The sequence below is a fragment of the Gobius niger genome, assembly GCF_951799975.1.
Source record: "Gobius niger genome assembly, chromosome: 8".
In the NCBI taxonomy this organism is placed as follows: Eukaryota; Metazoa; Chordata; class Actinopteri; order Gobiiformes; family Gobiidae; genus Gobius; species Gobius niger.
The window spans coordinates 38,263,608-38,286,275 of record NC_136859.1 but is presented as its reverse complement, the minus strand read 5'-3'; the positions used below and the strand labels follow the sequence as shown (position 1 = coordinate 38,286,275).

General features: G+C 41.7%; 1 protein-coding gene across 12 annotated transcripts in view; it reads left to right on the top strand.

The window, feature by feature from the left end:
• cspg5a (chondroitin sulfate proteoglycan 5a) overlaps window positions 1-20,424 on the top strand; it is a 68,414-nt gene extending 47,990 nt beyond the window's left edge. The window contains exons 4-7 of one of the 12 annotated variants that reach the window (XM_079562239.1): window positions 7,034-7,109; window positions 12,254-12,310; window positions 14,688-14,789; window positions 18,678-18,817. In XM_079562239.1, coding sequence (XP_079418365.1) covers window positions 7,034-7,109; window positions 12,254-12,310; window positions 14,688-14,774 — 220 coding nt within the window. In that variant the 3' untranslated portion in view covers window positions 14,775-14,789; window positions 18,678-18,817. Of the gene's footprint in view, window positions 1-7,033; window positions 7,188-12,253; window positions 12,311-14,687; window positions 14,790-18,659 lie in introns of all 12 variants that reach the window. The other 11 variants (XM_079562249.1, XM_079562244.1, XM_079562243.1 and 8 more) reach the window with 11 other exon arrangements.
• The last annotated feature ends 2,244 nt before the right edge of the window (window positions 20,425-22,668 follow it).

The window sequence follows — 22,668 nt, the reverse complement described above, 5'->3', positions numbered from 1 at the left end:
AAACACTACACGGCGCTCAGATGCCAGCCAGAGAAACGTGCGTTAATATTTGAAAACGATGGGAACATACTGTACTGGACCGTCACAGGCGACTGGCATGAAAGAGTCTAAGGCTGTCATAGATAAATGGCTTCAAAAGGTGTTGACTTAAGATCCTTTATGCTGATTTGGAGCTGGTTTGGACTGTCTCCGTAAAAGAATCTCACTAAAATGAGTCTAAAACGGCACACATTCCTTTCTTTAAAGGCATTTATTATTGAATATCATTATTTTTTCCAGTTCATGTGCCTTTATGTGTCCTATAAAGGACGTACACAGGACATATACATATATAGGAGCGATGCTAACTCGGATCAGGGCAAATGTTGCAGTGCTCGTAGTCTGACTGGAAAATGCCTCATTGTGAAGTATTGAGCTGCTGTTAATGCACTGGACTCCAGGCGTTTATTGATAACTCACGCATGGATTCAGCTCAGCGCAAAGTGTGGCCAGTGGCAAATATGTTGGAACCAAATGGGAACAGCTTAGCCACAAGTAAAAGCTTATTAACAAAGCTATCGGTCTGTCCCTGGAGAGGCTCACACTGCCTTTTCAGATCGGCATTGTACCGTCGACTATTGTTTTATTTTATTTATTTATTTTTTAAATTACTTTATTGCATGGTTTTACATACGGTTTCGTATGGTTTCTATTACTACACCCAATATATATATATATATATATATATATATATATATATATATATATATACATATATATATAGTTTTTTCAACTGGTGTTTTAAGATGCAAAAAACAAATCTAGTCAATTATTGTTCTCCTCTAAACCGTGAGCCTTTGGAAACTCTTCCACACAGTGTCATGAACAAGCTGTAGTTCACGCGGCGTTAGTTTGTGCGTCACAGTAGTTGGAGCTGAAGTGGAGCTGCCTCACAGGGAGGCACCAAAATATGCAGATTTAAGATTTTTACAATCAGACTAAGTTGTTCATCAAAAACAGACTGGGAGCTGTGGTTTGAGCTTTGTGCATCTTTGAGTAATCTTCACGTCTTCATTGGTGGCAACTCTTTTTTTGCTTTTTACTGACACAGCAGAAAGGGAGAGGGCGGGGCTTATGGTAGCTCACTTGGAGGATCAGGAAGGGAAAAAAGTGGATGTTTTAAGATAAGATAAGATAAGATAAGATAAACCTTTATTCATCTCACAAAGGAGAAATTCACTTGTTACAGTGTTACAGTCACTTGTTAGACCAATATTGCATTTTTTATACCTGCTCTTTAAGATGTAACTGAGAGAATGATCGCTTCATTGTGAACAGGGCTGGGCAACATTAAACAAAAGAAGTTTACACAGTTTATATTGTAATATATAAACTTTATGCAAGTTTATAAATGTGCATTTTTGTTGAAACCAGAAGTAAGTAACATATTTTCGTTACTATGTCATCCCTGATCAAATAACAAATACAGGCAAATTCTGTTGTAGTACTTTTGGGCACCTCCTGCACAGGCTTCAGAAGTGTGTGTTCAGTTTCAGACAAACTGCAGGTCAGTGTCAGTGTTTTCAGATGCGCTCACTGTAGAGGGGGGACTGTCTCTGTGCAGGCGAGTGGGCCGGCTCTTCTGTGGTGTAGCGCACATGAAAGAGGCCGCAGCTGCGTGTGTGTGTGTGTGTGTGTGTGTGTGTGTGTGTGTGTGGGGGGGGGGGGTTAGCCGCCGCCGCCGCCGTCTCCATGGTAACAGAGCGGCACCACAAATGTGCGAGACTCCTCATTCTCCATCTGCGGATAGAGAGGAGAAGACGCAGACGACGAAAGGGAAAACTAATGCTAAACAAGAAGGCAAAGGCAAAGTCTCCGCTGGACCTCAGGCTGTTATACTTTTTATTTGTACATTTCATTTAGTTACTATGGTCAGAGATTTCCAGGAAGTAACTACAACATCGTGAGGCACCGGCTGGCTTCCCATGCTGACACATTCACAAATACTGACAGGTTTGGTATCCACGTGTAGCAAGAAAGGCTGTGACCAAGATGACACTGTAATCCAAATATGGTCACTTCCTTTGTGGGAGACGGCAGCGGCCAAAGACGGGGGAAATATACACAGGGCGCATGTGCAGACAAAGGGACTAAGCTTTAGGGACGTTTTCTCCAAATGAGGTTTTCGTTCCACTGTAGTCGCTCCTACAGACTCCACACTTTACAGGCTTAAAAGGCTAGTCTTAGTTCGTTTTTCTCTGTCATTCCTGGGCCAGTTCACACGAGTCCTCTCAAGTCCTCTCTTCCAGCACAAATGAACTGTGGGATAATTATCTCCTTATAGAGACAATATTCACAAACATGAGCGTGATGCTGGATTTATAGCCATAAGAATAATGTGGCAGGTTTGTGAATCCAATCACTAACAAGTAATGATGAGGGAAAACATTTGGACATTTTACTTTTGGAAACTGCTTCTCGCCTATAGAGTTGTATCGGCACCTGCTCCGACTGGAGTAGAATTCGAGAACCTTCAGGCTCAAAAGTTCATGTTCTAGAGTCGATATTATTATTATTATCGTTATCTCACGATACGCCGATACTGGGATATGTTGCACAAAAATAACCTACGATACCTCACGATTTATTATTTATTTCAACACAATTTTCATCATTTACACGTCTTTTCATGTGCTTTGTACCACTTTCTGTGTCTATAAATAAATAAATAAACTAGAAACCACAGTCCTATTTCAAAAGGAACAAAATCAATCCCAAATTAATCTTCTTTATAAGTATAAAAATATGTCATTTAAAGAAATGTATTTGTGTGACAGTGTTTGCTTCAAGTGCTTAAAACTGTAGTGCTGCCCCCTGCTGTCCTGACTGTATCTTGCTCATTATTGGCCTCTATTGACTGTGAAAGCACTGCTGCCTGATTAATATGCATGACGTCGCTCATTAATATGCATGACGTCATCAACAGTATCGATATCGTAATCAAAAGTATCGGCTTTGTATTGTCCCACAAAATATCGCGATATATCGGAAAATCGATATATTGTCACGCTCCTATTCTAGAACGTGAAATCTCCTGAGAGAAAGGACAAATGTGGCGCCTCATCAGTGTTTGGTTTGATTGGATTCACAAACCTGTTATATTATCAAAGCATAAGGTTTTAAATATTTTGTACATATTTTAGGCTGTGACGGTTTCCTGAAAACAAACCATCTGATACTTTTGAAATGGCTGTTGTTCAGCTAATGTTAATAATGTGTGTATTTGTTACTGCTATGACAGTTATGTGTAATGTGTGTTTCAATATTGTGCACCTGCAGATTTCATTAAGATGAATGTATTTTCTACACTGTCCCTGAAATACACGAATGAAGTAAAGAGAACAGAACTAAACTATTTCTTATCGCAGAAAGTCCTTTGTATTGGCCACCACCATCACGCCCATGTTTTGAATACTGTCGCCACTTTTGGACAGCTTTCAGAGAAAATAACTGGCCCCTTGTACTTGAGAGAAGACGCTGAACTTTGGGACAGTTTTTGTTCCTTGTAGATTCTCCCAACGACAAAGCACCGATGCTTCTTAACAAAAAGGCAAAGTCTGCCATTACACATCTATGAAAACACAAAACGGAAAAGTAATTCCAGATTGATATTACATGTTTATGTTTTTTTGCGCTGTAACATCAGTCGGGATTTGGAGCGCTTTATTTGCTACGCTGCTTTTTGAGGAAAGGATGAACACATTTTACATGATCATGAACACCTGTGCCGTGCAGGGTCCGTACAGAGATCATGACGATCCACCTTAGTGCAGCGCTGAGAGCCGCCACAGAGCTGAGCCAGAGCACGGTGCAGCAGAAGCGGTGATGTCATGATGTGCAGAGTCGGATCCAGCTGAAAGTAGGGCAGTGAGAGCAGGAGGAGGAGGAGAGGGGGAGGCGGGTGTGACCTACATACAGCCGCGAGGAACCTACGGCGGGCGGCGGCGGCGGCGTGGGGAAGAGAGGTCCCTCCTAATCCTGGATCGATGAGAGCGGACAGACTGACGAGACAAAGGAGGAGAGAGGAGATGGAAGAAGGAGCAATTAGGGAGGAAGATCTCACGAGACAAAGAAGCTACGTGTTTACAGTGTCATTCATGTAACAGGTACTAGAATAATAGGTAATGGGAATAAAACAAAGTATAAAAAAGTTATTCATGTAAGTATTAATTACATGTATAATGGAGTTTGCAAAGATGAGTTCTAATGCATGAACATATCCATTGAGGTTTCTAGGGTGACAATTTTTCAGGTAGTTAAATGTAATATTTTCAGATATTGTAGGTAAAGGTAACTGTAAGGTTAAGAAATTCATGTTGGACAGTGACACAAGCAAACAGAATCACACACATCAGTCGTGAATAACACCAGAGCCGTCTATCACTGGTAAAGACTGTGCTGTTGAACGTTTCATAGTTCTGCCACAGCATAATCCTAAAGGTCATTGTCTCACACCTCAAAAAGCAAACGCAGCTCCTGCTAAATGGTAAACCGAGGTCAGACTGGTCCGTCCTGCCGTTTGCCAAGAGTTTCATGAGCCGTCGTTGCTGAACATCAACACAAACAAATCTTTTTCTGTCGCTGGAATATCTTAAGTTTTAAAGGAACAGGCCACCGTTTTACTATACTGAGATATGTTCTAACCTGAGCTTACACAAGTTGATTTGTACCTGTCTGGTCTTTGTGTGTGCCCATGAAAGAGCATTGGGAGATGCCAAAATGCTAACAACGTCTTTGGTCGTTTTGTGTGACTGAGCGCTCGCACAAAGACCAGACAGGTACGCATCAACTCGTCTAAGCTCAGGCAAGAACATATTTCAGTATGGAAAAATGGCGGCCTGTTCTGTGGTCCACAGCAGTGAGTCTGATGCACTCTGGTCCTGTAGGTTTAGCAGGTTAAGCTAACTAAACAATAACGCTCACATATTTCCAATACGAGACAGGAAGAGAACTTACCCGGTAGTGCAGGAGCATGACGAGTCCGTACAACTGAGCCGGTTGCATTTAAAGTAGCTTCATTTTATTTTCTCCACGATTTCACATGAGGCCAGCTGTAGTGTCCACTTTGTTACGTATTTTGAATATATTCCTCCACCTCCTTGATCTGGAGGATGCCGCGCTGATATTGCACCAAACAGCATAATTGTTAAACGCATTGAACTAAATTCAGCAGCATAAAACATTAATTCTTGATGAAGCTGGCAACAGTAACCAAGGAGGCAGGGCTTTGGCGAAAGGTCAATTCCAATCATTTCAAAATGCTGCTGCAAGAAAGCTCACGAAAACCTTCTATTTGACTGCGGGCCGCTCTTCATCCAAACATTTCTGCTATTTTCAGGCAAATGTACTTTATTTCTCATCATGTTGTGCATTTAAAAGTCTACTCTATTTAATTGTCGCTAAATGGCCCTAATACACAGTCATACGGAGATCGGGAGCTAGAGAGGAGACGAGAGAGCGAGATGAGGAAGGAAAGTCGGCTGTCGAAACTCCCACTCTCCCATCTGCTCTGTGATTACAGCCATCTCACCAGAGAAGAGCTAAAAGCAGGGGGAGGCACAGAGAAAATGGATGCTGCGCTGTCTTTTTATCCTTCCCGCAGAAACGTGTGGATGAGAGACAGAAGTAGAGCACTGTACAGTCGCGTTCTGGAAGGCCGGGATGGGACCAAAGCCTTGCATGGCGCTTTTGTGATGCCGCCGTCAGAGCTTAGTCTCATTAGGCCTTTCGACAAACACGTCCTATTTCAAGACGCAGGGGGGGGGGGGGGGGGGGATTTCAAAGACGGTTCAGGCATGAGGGAAGTCCCCGAGTCTTCCAGAGTAGACGAAAGAGAGGGAGAATGAACCAGCGGCTTGATTTGCATGGGTTTTTGGTGATCGGGTCAAGTAAAACACAGTTTCCAACAAAATGTCAGTGTTGTACAAGGATGGCGAAATTTTTCATACAAAGTTCTGATGGAGCGAGAGCCCAGTTTTCCAGTTTTTTGCCAAGAGAGATCTCAGGTTCTTTGGTTGTCCCAACGGAAGAGCAAATGGATGGAATTGTCTGATTTTAGAGACACCAACAATAACCTCTCCTTTAAGAGGATAAGTAAAAGAACGATTAGCACAGAATATGCCAGTATTCTTTTACGGTATCAGAGGAACATGAACAGTGTGGCGTACACTCTAAACTGTGAAAGTCAGAGGTAGTTGAGTAAATTCTCTCAGCTGTCGCCTAAGCTCGTTTCTCGCTCTCACAGACCATCATGCACATCTCAATTGTTCACTTGAGTCAATTAGACGCTCGTCTCAGCCGGAGTTCAGAGCGCGACAGAGTTCTGACATAAACAAAGCAGACCGCCCAAGCTAACACTATGCTAATTTAGCTTCTGACTTCCTGGTTCGCGCTGGAGGAAAATGTGCGATATTTAGACACACAACAATGTCGTGTTTACAATGTAGATCAATGAGGTACATTATAAGGTACATTATGTAACTTTTTACAAGGAAAAAGTTATTTGTATTTGACCTTGTATTGGCCCAGTCTCCTTATGGGTGGTTAGCATAACACCTTTCATTTTCATCATGATGGCCTCAAGGATGCACTGGGATCAATTGTTTTTCATGGTTTTCGCTGCTGATGGTCCATTTCCATGTTTACGCACACATCCCATCCAGAAACTCAAAAGACACAGTTAGGCCACCGTGATGGAAAATAAAGGCGCTATGCTAACCACCCATTCAGCTGCTGGGTCGATAAAGTAATGTACGCACTGATTTATATATTATATTGTTGTACAGCCCTTTGGCACATTTAGCTGCAATAAAAATAAAGCTGACTTTGGCATTACCCAAGGACGTCGCTAAGAAAAGCAACTACTTTGTGGGTGCTAATGTCTATCCTAATAAAGAATAAAGAATATACTAATGCTCATTTCTCGTTGTCTCTCCCCCCTCTGCCTCCTCTCTTCCCCTTCGATGTCCTCCTCCCAAACCCTCTCCTTCCACAGTAAGTACAGACCTTCGTCGGAGCAGCACAATGACAATTTCTCGCTGTCCACCATCGCTGAGGGCTCCCACCCAAATGTAAGGAAACTGTGCGACACCCCTCCTAACGTCCCCCATGCCCGTGCATTGGCTTACTATGATAACATTATCTGTCAGGTAACGTGGTTCTTGCCTCTCTCTTCACCCCTTTTCTGCATCCACCCCCTCCCCCTGACCCTGCCCGGGACCCTCTGGCTGACCCCTAATGCATGGGCATGAGTGTCTGGACCGGGGCTGAGGTGGGAACGCCATGACAGGGGGCGGGACAGTCGTGCTCTGGCAACATGATCCCAATCTCTATAGCAAGAGAGAGATTTGCTTCATTGGCCTGTAAAAGTACTGTTATCTTGTTAGCTTAGTTGAACTTCTTCAACAAACAATATTACTGTCACTCCCAGAGTCATTTAGGCCTAGCCGGTTTGAGTCAATCATGCTAACCGTTAGCCTGAACAAACATATATATCATTTTTTCTGTAAATACGTTTTGCGTTTAGGGTTAATGAAGTCGGTAAAACATGCTTCACAGAGTTTGTTTTTAAAGCAAAGCGCATCAAAGATCGCACCTTGACCTCGAGTTGTTCTATGCCCTGCTCTTTTTGCTCGTCTTATCTACTTTTTAAAAACTTGTTTCCTGGAACGTTATGTGTTGCCAATCTTGACGCAAATCGGGTAAATGAACCACTACATAGAAATTTAAAAAAAGGGGAAAGCGGTGTTCGATCCTAACCTATGCAGACAGTTTTGCGGGGGCTGTTAGCCTGCTAAATGTATTTTTCCTATAGCCGTTAGCGTTAGCCTGCTCAATGTATTTTTCCTATAGCCGTTAGCATTAGCCTGCTCAATGTATTTTTCCTATAGCCGTTAGCGTTAGCCTGCTCAATGTATTTTTCCTATAGCCGCTAGCGTTAGCCTGCTCAATGTATTTTTCCTATAGCCGCTAGCGTTAGCCTGCTCAATGTATTTTTCCTATAGCCGCTAGCGTTAGCCCGCTCAATGTATTTTTCCTATAGAGTTCGGGAATGTGACGTCATATCGCTAAGCATTATGGGATTAGCAGCAATTGTAAACTAATGGAGATTTTAGAAGTTAAAATACTGGAGTTATTGTTCACATTAAAACTCTTGGACACCACAGTGAGTTAGATGTATTTACCAGCAGTATCTCAGCAGCTAACGGAGCTGTTCCACGGCTATTTTCTCCACTTTATAAACTGTTTTTAGCTAATGTTAGTCAATGGAAATGTATGCTAACAGCTGCGAAGATGGCCGATCTCCATGGTAACTGTAGACTTTCCCGAACTCTATAGCCGTTAACGTTAGCCTGCTCAATGTATTTTTCCTATAGCCGTTAGCAATAGCTGTCAGACAAACAACATTTTGAACAATCTTGATGTTTTCCGTGATCACTAACCCATCAAACACCCACGAATCAAAGCCTAGCATTAATTATTGATTGAGTAAATCTTTTGAGATTTCACTTTAAATGAGATTTGGCATCTAAAGGTGGCCTCTGAGCTACATGCTAAATCATGTTCAGTTTAGTTATTGTTTTGTGTTGTACGCACATCCAGTGGCCACTAAGCATCATCCTATAAAACAGTCGGCTATGTTAATGATGGTGAAAGCACAGACGTGATAGAAGTCTTGAACGGGACAAACCAGATCTTTCCTAATGACCCAAGTTGGGGCGTGACAATAACAACCACGCTGTCCGTGCCGCCCGTTTCCGTGGAAACCCTCAAGGCTCGAGTCGTTACACTTTCATTGCAGCCATCGATTTCACTTTATTGCTTATTGATTTCAGCTTGAGACACAGACGCAGACTTTTACCGCACAGGCCTCTTGATGCTCGAGTTTGCGAGACAAGTCCGCTTCTTGCGCTGAAAGAAATCCCGCCTTTCCGATGTGCATTCCCACCGCTGGTCCTGTGTATTTTAAAGCATGTACAGTGCTAGCATGCTCCAGAGCGGACATGCTAGCCTGCTTTGCTAACTGTGCCCCAAAGCATTTTTAATACTTGCTTGATTTGTTTATCCTGATTTTGGGGATTTGGGGACTGTTTTTTGGAGGGAGGGTGTAAAATATGAACCACAGGTAAGATAAAGATGTGACCTTGTTTAAGTTTTGGGGGAATAAGGTCAGGATAAACTTCTAAGATACCATAGATTTGAGCTTGTAACTAACTGAAGCATGGTGTTAGCTCTTAGCGACGACATGGTAGCAGCATGGTTGTTAGATTTGTTTTCTCATTTCATTATTTTTTCAAGATGTGGTACCACCCTTTAACAACTCCATCAGTAGTTTCCAAAGCTGCTCTACTGGCCCAGTCATCTCTCCGATTTTAATCTTCATATTAATCCATCATTAGCGGTGTAAATATCCACTAATTTCACCCAAGAGTATTTTACCTTTCTCATAAAAACTGACAGAAAACTAAAATCTTGTCAATACATTTATCCCCTAAAAAATACCACCTGCCGCCTCCAACATATTCTCTGATAGTTACGACTAGAGAAAACAGTGGTTGGAAACGCTTGACGTGACCGTTTTTTGGGTTGGTAAAGATGTTTTCAAAATGGGATGGGCAAAACCGAAGAGTTGCCGAGTTCAGCAGCAGAAAAAGAAAAAAAAAATGCACAAAATTCTCAAATCATAAAACAAGTAAAACTTCCATTGAACTTTGATACTGTTTCAGTGCTTGGCAGGACTCTGTTGTAGAGCTCCCCCTACAGTCTCAAATACAGTACATCACTATGACAACAATTCACTAACTTTGGTAAACTTTCATACACTGCCGGACCCAAAAAAAAGTGTTCTTTATCTGAATGTTACTAAACAGGTCTAGGTTCAGCACCACTATGTTCCCAAAGAGTGAGACTCCCTGAACATCCTGAATGACCAGGTTATTCCATCAATGGATTTCTTCTTCACTGATGGGCATATTCCAAGATGGCAATGCTCACACGAAAGAGTGGTTCAGGAAGCGTAGGATTTCTGAAACAATGCCACAGTGAATGCGTGCTAATCAAAACTAAACTCAAGTAAAACATTAATCAGTCTTTTGAACCGCTCCTTTATAAGAATGGATCCTAAAGATTCGGCTTTTGTCATAGACCCAACACTTTGATTTGAATATCTTACATAAAAAACACTTTCTGGAATTACTCCCTATATTTGCAGATACATCACAGCTACTCACAAAGTTCAGGTAACTCCGTTGTAATTTCTTGCCATGAAACTTTAATTTCTTCACTGTTCTCTTGGATGAAGGCTTTACATAGACCCATGACCCATTTATCCGCTGCACTGAGACAAAAATCCTCACAAAATCTAACAATTCACTCAAGAATCCATGTCAGAGGGGCAGCGACACTCATACTTGCCAGTTTTGCATCGATCTCACAAATGCTTAATCAAACAATAGTCAAGATGACTGACCTCTACTTTAAAACCAGCTGTACTTCGGCCACACTCTTCCAGGCTATTGCCAGATTCATGTTAAAATATGTCTGAAGCATTTCCAACTACTTTTTACCTGACTCAAAAACCTTCCTCGAACTTTTCCTAATTTAGAATCATAGACGATCCTCAACCTTTCATGCTCTGCCCTTTAGTTCCACGCGAGCCTAAACAAAACCCACTAATGGACGAAACCCCTTGAAACTAACCAGCCGCCGATGGCAGGGCTCACGTTTGACATCCTGGGAGTTCAGACGTTGTCCGGGAATATCGTCTAACAGGAAGTCGGGCTCCGAAAGTCTTTTATCTGATCTGTCTGTCTACTCTCTTTCCTCCTGAATGAACTCTGACAGCAAAAAGGAAAAGGTGGAAGAGTCCTCCGTGATGTCAACTGTCCACACTGTTTCAAAGCCCATTGAGTAGTTTTTCCCGTACAATTTCTTCAGACGTCTAAGCAGCCATGTTTTTGCTTTGATCCGGAACCGACATGCATTTCTCCGACTGGATGATTCCGCCTGTCAGAAGTCAAGGAGATATAACGTTAATTCTCTACTGTATCTTGGAAGAGGAGGACAGTAGATGACCAGCCAGGCAGAAAAGATTGCAAATCTTTTCTTGCAGAAAAGATTGCAAAAGATTGCAAATCTTTTCTCACTCTTTTCAGATGTTTTCTGGTGGACTATAAGCATATTCAAAATCGGGTCATCGTGACTGTTTTTATAGAGCAGATTGTCTACTAGAAGTTTAAAAAAAATGGAACTCGAAGCTATCCGTTAGCTTGTAGCAAAGAGCTAACATTAGTTATGTATTTATGGACTGTAGAACCTCTTTGCTCCACTCTGTCTCTACATCTTTATTTTCTGGAAAACAGCATTTGTTAAATCAGCTGTGGAGTAATGGGTGAAAGAGCTTAGATTCCCCTCTCGATTGTGGCCTTTTGTGGGCGTTCCCTCAGATGCCTTCTGTCTCTATATACTAAGTCTTGGACACTTAACAAGTCCAGAAAGGAATCCAGGTGTGATCAGGGCTATGTTCAGACTGCAGGCCAAAATGACCCACATCTGGTTCTTTATTTGCCCCTACTTAATTTGATCTCATGTTCGGGGAAACATCCCCCACCTTTCAGTTTGTCAAGGTAAAGGATCCAGGAAGTATTTGGGAGAATCCGGCAAAGATTTTGAGATGATACAATAGTACTTCATGAGAGTGTTCCAGCAACTGTTTTGGCCTGTTTCCCAAATTCATCACATCAGTCCAAAAGTGTTCCCGAAACGAAAGCACTGCCCTTATGCGACCTGTGCCTGATCGTTTCATGACAGCCTGAAGCCTTGCTGTGTTCCTGAAGCCGATACGTATCTGCTCTTTTGCCATGCCAACACATAATTGATCCGCTACAAATGCCATTCTCCTTAACGTTGTTGCAGTATACCTCTGCTCCACTAAAGGCCATATCCCATAAAACTGTCTCTCTTCCTTCTTAGAATGATTAGGTTGTAAATATCTTGGCTCCGTTAGCTTCCCACCACTTTAACATTAGAACATCTGACCACCAAGAATGTCGCCTATAGACTTTCTCTAATCCAGTGAACCTGACGTCGCCCCCTCTTTGCTGTCAGTGGTCACTCTCTCTCTGTCTCTCTCTGGCTCTCGTCTGCCGTGTCTTACTGAGGTTTCCTTTTGTTGCTTGTGGGAGTATAACCGTGTGCCCCGTCCCCCTCCCCCCAGAAAACCATGAGCAGATACACCTGGGAGTGTAAGACCAAAGAGGAGTCCGACTGCGAGGTAAGGCCCGACCAGATGTGACCTTAGTGTCCCGCTCCCTCCTGTCCCCCCGAAGTCCTGTGGCCCCCCCACCATTATGAGTGTAACTGTGGCCCCCGCCCTGTCAGCCCTTCGACGCCCCGGTCCGCGCCCAACTGCCCCGCCCTGCCAACCAGTCACCACATGCCCCAATCAGGAACATAATGTTGATGATATTACAAAGAATGGCCCCAGAGAGATCCGAGCACAGACACAGAAATTGCCTAAAAAGTTGCCATAAAAAGTTTAAATGTTGCACTGATTCAACTTTCTCCATAGATGTATGTAAATTGTCAAATCAAGGTCGATGTCATACTTATCCATATTCTGAAGGTGTTATTGAAGGTTTCAATATCTAATTTACTGTCTGATAGATTTAGATCTGAACTCCAAAAACAAGGCAAAAGTAGATGTTTTAATCAGATTCTTCCCACACATTTTCAAAAATTAAACAAGATCTACAAAATCTCGACAAAGCTTCATCACCAATATGTCAAATAAAATAATGTAAAATATATTGACATAATTTAAACCTGTCTATATCTACAGTGGTATGCACAAGTATTGTCTCCCCTTTAACATTTAGACATTTTGCCATAGTATGGACCATAAACACAAATATATTTAATTGAAATTTTATGTGAAACACACACACTAAGTCACACACTATCGTGAAGTGAAATGAAATTGATGCATGATTTAAAAATATATATATATAAATAAAAAACTGAAAAGTGTGATGTGCAAAAGTACAGGCTAAGCCTTTCCTTTTCGTTTTCCTTTTAATGGCCTTCAGAAGTTTCCTGATGATTTCTGAATGATCACATGTTGACCCAGTGACTAAATCGAGTCGACCTGTGTGTTTCTAATGTCAGTTCAAACACAGCTGCTCTGTGATGGTCTCAGGTCTGTCAGAGACTATTGTGGAGCAGAAGCATCATGAAGTCCAAGAACACACCCGACAGGTCCAGGATCAAGTTATTGAGAAGTATAAAGCTGGATTAGGTTTTAAAAAGATTTCCAAAGCTTTGAACATCTCTCAAAGTACAGTTAAATACACCATCCAGGAATGGAAAGAGTCTGGCATCACTGCAAACCTACCAAGACCCGGCCGTCCTCCTAAACTTACTGACCGAACAAGGACAGCACTGACCACAGCTGTTACCAAGAAGCCGATGATGACCCTGGATGAACTGCAGAGAGACACATATCAGGTGGGGGAAACTGTCCATAGAACAACTATTAGTCGCACACTGCACAAATCTGGCCTTTATGGCAGAGTGGCATTTTTAAAAGAAAACCATAAGAAGCTTTATACTCAATAACTTTATCCCGGTCTGGTGTTCTTGGACTTCATGATGCTTCTGCTCCACAATGCTTCACGATTGTGTGTTAGTTTGTGTGTGTCTTTCACATAAAATTTCAATTAAATATATTTATGTTTATGGTCCACAGCATGGCAAAATGTCGAAAAGTTAAAGAGGGTTGATACTTATGCAACCCACTGTATTGTTCTGATTTTGTTTTTTTGCTACAATTTTAGCCAATTTTACTCTTTACACTTTCCATATGAAAACCCCCCTGGTGTCTCTGGCCAGAAAACCATGTTTGCAACTTGACTGCCACCGGTCCGGAGAAAGCAATACACACTAATGGAATCACGAAGAAGAAGCTAACATGCTAGCGGGCAAAGCTAACTGTGGGCTAACGTCACTTTAAACTGTATTTACAGCCAAGTTTGAGTGAAAAAAAAAATGTCCGTTGTATAATTGGATGCATTTATTTATATTTACTCTCCAAGACAATTAATACATAAAAAAATCGTAACTTGCTACTACACCTGCAGTTGCGCTTATGGCCTCTAGGGGGAAGAGTTACTTAGTACTGCTTTAAATGTATGTCCAGTAATCTACAGGACGTGTTTCAAATTCATATCCCTATTTTTTGTCTCTACTGACCGTGAGAGTCTTAAAATTGTAGAATTTAAAAGACAAAACAAAATGCCCAAAGTTAGATTAGCCACTTTATCAGGACAGTTTATTTGTTATTACCAAACACTACGTTTCTCATAATTCAAATACTTATTTTCAATCCAACGCCCACTATCCCTTGACAAAAGTATCAGCTTCATTGTGATCGTGAGGCAGCTGAACTTACTGGATAGTAATGAACTGCGGGCCTGTCCTGTGCCTCCATCCTCATCTCCATCTCCATCAGAGCCTTGTTTATATCTGTTCCCACTCCCGAAACGACACCCGCTCTGAAGTCCTGGTGCCTCCCCCGTTCCACCCCCGTCCCCCGCCATACTCAATATTTAAGAATCTGTAAACCAACAAACCAACCAACCAACGTTTTCCAGTTTCACGCTGACGGGAAGACAGAGGGCCCCTATCCCGTCACCATGGAAGTGACGTACCCACACGTCCTGCCTGAAGTTACTATCTAGGCCAGCAGCCAGTGGGTAAATGCTCTTTTCTCAAAGTTCCACCTTTCTCCGGCACAAAGTCAGGCTAATGCTGCCCCCCCAGCTCATTACATGTGAGACAGACGACTGGACTGTGTGTTCTGTGCATGTGTGTAGCTGGTCCATGATCTACTCCGCCAAATTCAGATTGCACTCGCCATATTATGAACAGCATTCAGATATTAGCAGCAACAGGTTCATCTACTGTTATTGTAACCTTCAAAAGTAATTCAGTCGGGTTTCCTTGTTACTCCTCTGGAAAACTAGCTAATGTTGTACATGAAAGTTAGCAATGATAAATATTTATCTCTTACCTGCTGCTTCATTTCACAAGCAGAGCCGCCGTAGAAGCTAAACCAGGCAAACCATAGCTTCTTTTTATGGATGCGAAAATAACAGCGCGATGAATCCATTTGTTGGGAGCTGTTTCTATATTTACACTGACAAACTGTAGCAACAGTCCACAATAAGAGGCATCAGCATGTGGCATCCTTCAAAGGCCGGACAATTGGGTGAAGATGAACAGATTGGTCTTCGCAAAGAGTTTGAAAACAGTCTGTGGCTCACGCAATGAAAAAACTAAGTAGTAAAAGCACAGAGCTGAAAGTGGATAGACGGCTTCTCCTCTCACTTACCAAAGCACAAAAAAGAAGAAAAAAAACTCCTTTGCCTCTCCAAACTGAACTCTGTCATCAGTCTCGCGAGAACTGTTGGCGCGAGATTAGCATAGCTGCCGAATCTCCTGCTTTGGCCAAGAAACTACTGCATGTTACTCTTTTCTACCGTCCTCACGTATTAGCATTATCACGTAATTCTTCCGTATTATAAAAAAAGGGAAAAAAAAAAACATTCCTCTGCCTCTCAAAACTAAACTCTGTCATTAGAATCGCAAGTATTATTGTCGCGAGGTTAGCATAGCTGCCGAGTCTCCCGTTTCTGCCGGGAAACCACCGTAGTTGACCGTTCTTGGTGCTTGGTTGGAGCGGGACAGCTCGCAGCTCAAATCCAAAACAAGACAGGTATGTTCTGGGTGGAGGAAATGCTGAGGCTGAGAGAGGAGACAATCCAAACTAATAGGTGACTGTGTTGAAAAAGTACTAGATAACTTGGGCACGCAAAACTATTATGTTAAAAAAGGTCATGTACAAATTCTACTTGACCAGTGTGTTTACCGTCCACACTGGTCCTCAATGGATTACATCATGTCTTGTTTGTTATTATGAACAGCCAGGAAACAGCACCAATGCAGATTTTGGAACATTTTTCACAAGTTTAGCTTTAAACAAAGTGTAAATCTTTCATCTATGAATAAAAAATGCATATACGACGGGCCTCTGTCCAGAGGTTTTTGTATGGACCCCAGAGTATTGTTAATCTCGAATACAAACATAATGATTCATTAACAGCAGCAATTACCAAAAGACATTGTTATACTGTCTGAAATGTTATAAGTAGACAAATAAGAACTATTGTGGAAATAAAATTGAAAAGCGCAGAAAGCTTAGATTAAGTTAAATATAGTACGAACACTATATATATCAATTTATTTCAGTATAATCAGCTTTACTTCGCTTTTCCCCAAATAAACCATGTACACAGTACAATGTCCAGACCGCAGATGAATTGCAAGGAAAGGTTTGTGGACCTCAAGCAGTTTTAGTTTGGGACCCATGCACTCAATTCCGAAATGACAACCCGTTTCTGTAGTAAAGAAAATGCTCAATATCAATATCAATATCAGATCTAAAATGCTCACAAAATAGAGAATTATAAGTCCGTGACCTCTCTGAACAAATGTCTTTGATCGTAAAAGCTAGTGGTCCCAGGATCCTGCCCCTGAGCAGTTGTGTCGATCAGATCAGTCCAGTGTTAACCGGGATAACAGGCTGGACAAAAAAACATCCAAAATGGACTCCGCAATCAATCCCCCCCCCCCCCCTGACCTTAATGGGCTCCCAGCGAAGTGAACCGAAAGCTCTTAAAAACAGACTGCTTGGGAATGTCTGATGGTGGTACGCACTTCTCTTACCAGGTCAACTCTAGGGCGAATCTGTTGTGAAGCTGAGGAGACGGAGGTGGTCTGTGTGAGCGACGACAGGCCGCTGGTCTTGCATGAAGTGAATGTGCATGCGCTCTGACTGTGCTGCTCAAGCCATGGGGGCGGGGCCCGGGGTGGGGTCGCTCGACAGGTCACCCAGTCTCCTCAACAGAGCATGGGGTTCAAACCATTAGCCATTTGCTAAACCAAAAAAAATGCCAATGCCGCAGAGGTTGCATTAGCAGCTTGCCTTAGGTGAATGGGTTAGCTTAGCGTGGACTGTAACTGGGTAACAGCAGCAATGATTTCACATGGAAACTAAGTTATGCTAGCTTGAAAACAATATGCTAATGCTAACAGTTGCTACATCCATCATTGTTGGTGCGACCCAGGCTGTGCATGTGAAAACAAATACATCTGATAGAATGATGTATTTCAAATATATTGAGAAATTAGCATAAACTGCATATGTTAATTATTGCATTTTATTCAGACTTAGCAGGTAAGAAAGTAAGTAATTTACAAGAATAAAACATTCTGTATCGATAAAACAAGCCTAATGGAGAATATGCACACAAGTGACCTCCTGAATGCCCTTTCAGACGGCCGTTCTGTCGGGATGGGACATTAGCCAATATAGAGTTTACATGGCAGATATGGAGTCCAACATACTTCATAAAGATAAACGTTTTTATGTGAGAGCTAACTGCTAAAGCTAAACTACATTAAACAACTAAATAGAAAGTAAACTTAAGATGGTGTGTTATTTTTTAATTCTAATCAGTTCATATTTTTGTATTTAAATTTCACTCATGTTAGCCGTTAGCTGGGGTAAACTTTTTGATGTATGGGCCACAATGGGTTTTTGAATTTGCCGTTCTCATATAGAAGACTGGCATCACATTACACACAACAAGATCAGCTTTATTAACCAGTGTAGGGTCAGGATCATACAGTATTTTGCAGGCTGGAATAAAGGATTTGGCCACTAGGTCCTTCTTCTGCATTATCTTCAGGACAACAACACCTACCTAGCAGAGAAGTAACATTTGGAGTAGGACCAGTTATGTTTGAACATTATCCTTAGGAAACTTGCTGTCTTGAATAGGGCTAGGTACTGTTAAACGATGCCAGTATGGTATCGGAAAAAAAGTTTCAGTACCACCGGTATCGAGAGATACCCCCCCCAAAAAAAGTATATCTTTATGTCCAAGTTTTGATGCTGTTGGTCCAGGGACACCAAGAAAGGAAGTGACTTGGATATTTCAGCTCAAATAAATGATTTTTATCCCCCAAATTTTTTTCTTCCAATTTTTCAAATTTTTTTGTCCAATATTTGCTCCATTTTCTCAGTTTTCCCATTTCTCTTCTCATTATTTTCTCTTAATTTGCTCCAATTTTTAGTTTTCACAATTATTATAATTTTTTTTTTTCCCCACAAAATGTCAATAATTGGTATTGAAACCAAGTATGGTTAAAGTACTGGTATTTAAATAAATATTAACAGTACCCAGCCCGAGTCTTGAAACATTGATTTGTTTTTTCAAGCAAAACACAGGGAGGTTGGCCGTTTGAAAGGACAGTCAGGTGTAGCCTATCGCCACTGTATGTAGAGCCAATAGACATGCAATCAACACACACGCTACTCACATACCGTATCTACTTCAGTCCAGGCTGTCTGAGTATAGGGTGTGAGAGGACCCTGACTGTATAAAGCGCTTAGTTTATGGGACAACAGGAGAGTATAGAAGCATAGGCTGACATGTCGCTAACTTCTCGACTGTGTTCTAACTGTGCTCTCTGCCCTGCCTCGGCCCCTGTTTGGGCAGGATGATCCTCACTCCCAGAACAAGCTGGAGGACCCGGTGAAGGCCCCGCCGAAAGAGGACGACTCCCTCAACATCCACAACTCCCTGACCCCCAAGCCCGACCACCACAAGGTCCTGGGAGAGGAGAACTCCGAGGTAAACTCACTGCAGAACAACATGATGTGAAACACAGACACACTTGACATCAGCAAAAGGGAGGGGGCGCCCTCCTCCTCCTCCTCAGCTCTGTCTTTGACCTCTGCGCCCGCCTGACCGGTCCAACCAACCCACCGACCAACCAACCAACCAACCAGCCTGCCAACTACCAGCCTGACAACCCAAGTCTGTCAACCGTCTCTGTAACGGCTACACTGCCACCAAGCAGTCCCGGCTGCTGCTGCTTCAAAAACAAAACAAATCAAATAAACCGCACTCCACCTCCGCTGCCACCATGGATGTATTACGAGAACTGCAAAGGTTTATGAAAAATTGCACCATTTTGGTTGATTTGATTGCAGAATTATCGATTGTCTTTGAAGGGACAATCTAAATCTTTGCATCGACGCAAGGTCCATCGATTATGAAATGTCGTTTTGTATTTTGGACCAAATTGGTTTACGTATATTGAAAAAAATGTTTCTAACACCCTCGGCTCTGATTTGTGGTCGCAAATACAGTATGAATCTTGTTATTTAAATGTAAAACTAATCCTTTACAACTTTGGGAAAACTACAGACTTCTCTATTGCCAAATGCTGTATCTGGTTTTGAAACGAAAATAATGTGAGTGTTGGAGCCTCTGCAATCGCATATTCAGTTTGGAGAGACGGACAAAGCTTTTTAACGTTTTACACCAATATGACACTGTCCCCACATTCCAGTCCATCAAATTCGGGGTTTCTGGACTATAGTGTTATTGTCTGCCTGGCTTTTGCTGTCTGCTTCTCCCAACTGAAAATATCTGAACCTGAAAACAGTCTTCAAGAATATTGGATGATCTTACCCATGGTCTTGCCAACTCTTGACCCTGAATTTGGAGGCTATGTGTTTATTATAGTTGTTGTAAATAACTCAAGTAAGATTTAACCCGAGAGGCTCATTAAAAACAACAGAGGAAGACGCTTGTTCCACTCCTTCTATGGTTCTCTAATACATCCAAGGCCGCCACCATAGTCATCAGTAGATGCTCCGATTGCGACGCTGGTCCATTGACGTGGCACTGACGGGTTTGAAGAAATTGGTGAGGGCAATCAATGTATTGTTGACTCCACGACTTTTAATGGAATTTCTTAGGTCGCTTTCGAATTAGGCTCTAGTTTTCATACCAACATGGTTTAACATGATCTTCAGCACACTGCCAATTTTTACACATCTCTAAAATACATCAGCCATAAGTCCATGAGTAGATCAGTAGGGATGGGCGATGCCAGTGATTTGCTCCGGTGCTACGTAATACTTACAGGGCTAAGATTTGTGTTGTACCAATGCGTTTTACATTCAAATGCACCGAAACAAGCCAAAATCTCTCACGCTGCTCACAAGAAGCGCTATGACACTCAGAGCTAGCCGAGCCGAAAAATGTAAAGCCAATCCCATGAAATTGTTTTCGAGCATCATTTTAAACAGAGAAGAGGAGTTCACACATCAAATACTTAGAGCAGGTGCGCAGGAGACGAGGGAGCGACCCATGTTACATCGATCAGGAAAAATCCTGCCAAAACTTGCAAAAATATATTTGATCTTATCAGGTCAACGTTTCGGCGCTATGGCCTTCATCAGGCAAATGAACATCATTTTAAAGAAATACAAGTGATAGTCTGTAAGATTGCAGAATGAGGAGAGAAAGGCAGTCCCTCCCCCTCGCCTCTTGATTGGATGTTCACAGGAAAGCACGTCTCATTGGTCAAAGAGAACTGAGAACTGGAACGGGAAAGAAGAAAAAATATATTTCTTTAATATTTCTTTAATATTACGTATCAAATTGCAGGTCCAGGCCCGAGTCCAGTTATACGTAAGCTATTAAATTGGTATTTAAACTTACAAACTATCACTTTAATCTATTGCTATTTCAGGGTTTATTCAGGTCAAGCATTCAAGTCAAATTTAAGGTGTGTGTTTTTTTAATACCATTGTAATATCACAAACTCAAAACAAATACACATTAGTCATTTTGGAAGATTTTCAAAAATTCCATGAAACAGAGGAATGAGGGGAAACTTTTGCATCTGGGCCAGGATATCCATGTGAAAGAGATTCTTAAACTCAATGGATCTTTCCTGGATGAAATAAAATGATATAAAAAGTAGAAGAAAAAAAAAGCAATTTGGATACAGTGTGCAACTTTTTGAGCAAATCAACGGTGTAGAATTTCAGCCAAAAATGCAGTTGAATGTTTAGGATTGATTGGTGAAAATAGATTTAATCCCAGTTTTAATCCAATTTAATACTATTGATTTTGGCACAATTAATTAAACGACTTCAAACCTTTTGAAATATGCATATTTTGGTATCGATCCACCCATCACTATTGATTAGTAACTTCTGTAACTTCTAAGTTGATCGTTTGATTTCGCTCCACAATTGAGAAAGATGTCAGGACTAGAGCTTTACGACTCTACTGGTGTCTATGGCTGCCACTGCCCCGCTGAATATAACCTCTCTTCTTCTTCCTCTTCCTCTTCTTCTTCTTCTGCTTTCCCCCTTCTGACCCCTGTACATCGTTATTGTCACTCTACTGCCCCCTGTTGCCCCCGACTTGCACATGCACATATAGACAAACAGTGGAAAAAAAAAAGTGAAAATAAAAACATAGCCACGCTTTTAATGTGTACACTCAACACTCATCCCTGCCTGCATCGGTGTATTTTGTAATAAAAAATAAACCATACAGAAGTTTATTGTCATTGTAATAATAATAATAATAATAATAATGAAAAAAAAGATGAAACTACTGAGCGTTTTTGATGTTGCTGTATGACTAATCCAGTGCGTGTGTATAAATATTGGAAACTTTGCTTGGATTGATTTTAATGGAACACAGTGTCTTGGTTTTCATTGGTGTGATTTCTAATCCTTTGATGTACTTTGATTTTTTTTTTTTTTTGTACTTTTTCAACTTTGAAATGAGAGTAAACAAAAAAAATAATAATATTGAGACAGTTGTTGAAATAAAACCTTTTTAACATGACCCAAAATGGCCGCTGTGTGTTCCCTTGCTTCCTCTCTTGACCCCCGGGCGTCCTGCATGGCTTTGACGGATGCATTAACGCTGCTTCAAACACGCATGGAGACAACGGGCACCCCTGTCCACACATACACAATGGTTTTCATGTTTGTTTTTCAACGTCTACAGGTGACTCACAGCAAGTCTGATCATACAAATGGAAAAGATTATTATTGTTGCTTTGAGTACAGTGCTCTTCGTCAATTGCAGAGGTCTCAGGAAAAGCCATGTCGAGCGTGGCACCAGCCTGGTCCAGACGCGCTGATGCACGGAAAACAATTTGGAGAAAAATCTACAAAAATCTAAGAACTTTCTCTAATTATTCAAAAACTACTTTAACAAACGCTGAATTATGAATATAGTTTTCTACTACATAAAGATACAAAGACACAGAGAAAAGTGCTTCAACAGCCCATAAATGCATAAATAACGGAGAATGTTAACTTGATGCTTTATGTTAGCATTGGGCTAATGCTAACGGTTAGCTAGCACTAGCTACAACTGCTGTTTTTCACTTCTACTGAACAATCTGCTGTGAGGAAATATCCATATGGGCCCACTTTACGATTGACTCTATTTATGTGATAAATAAGTTCATATTCCACCAGAAAATGGCTGAAAAGAGTGGAAAATTGTGTTTCTTTAAAGATTCTATTTTCCTCCTTGGCGAAGCCACGCCCCCTTCTATGACGAGACGCCGCCTGTATCTATACCTCGGCCAAAGCCCCACTGAGCGCCACACCTACATCCTCCCTGAGAATCTAACGTACAAGACCTGACCATGCGGGGTCAAGGCTAACCGGGGAAA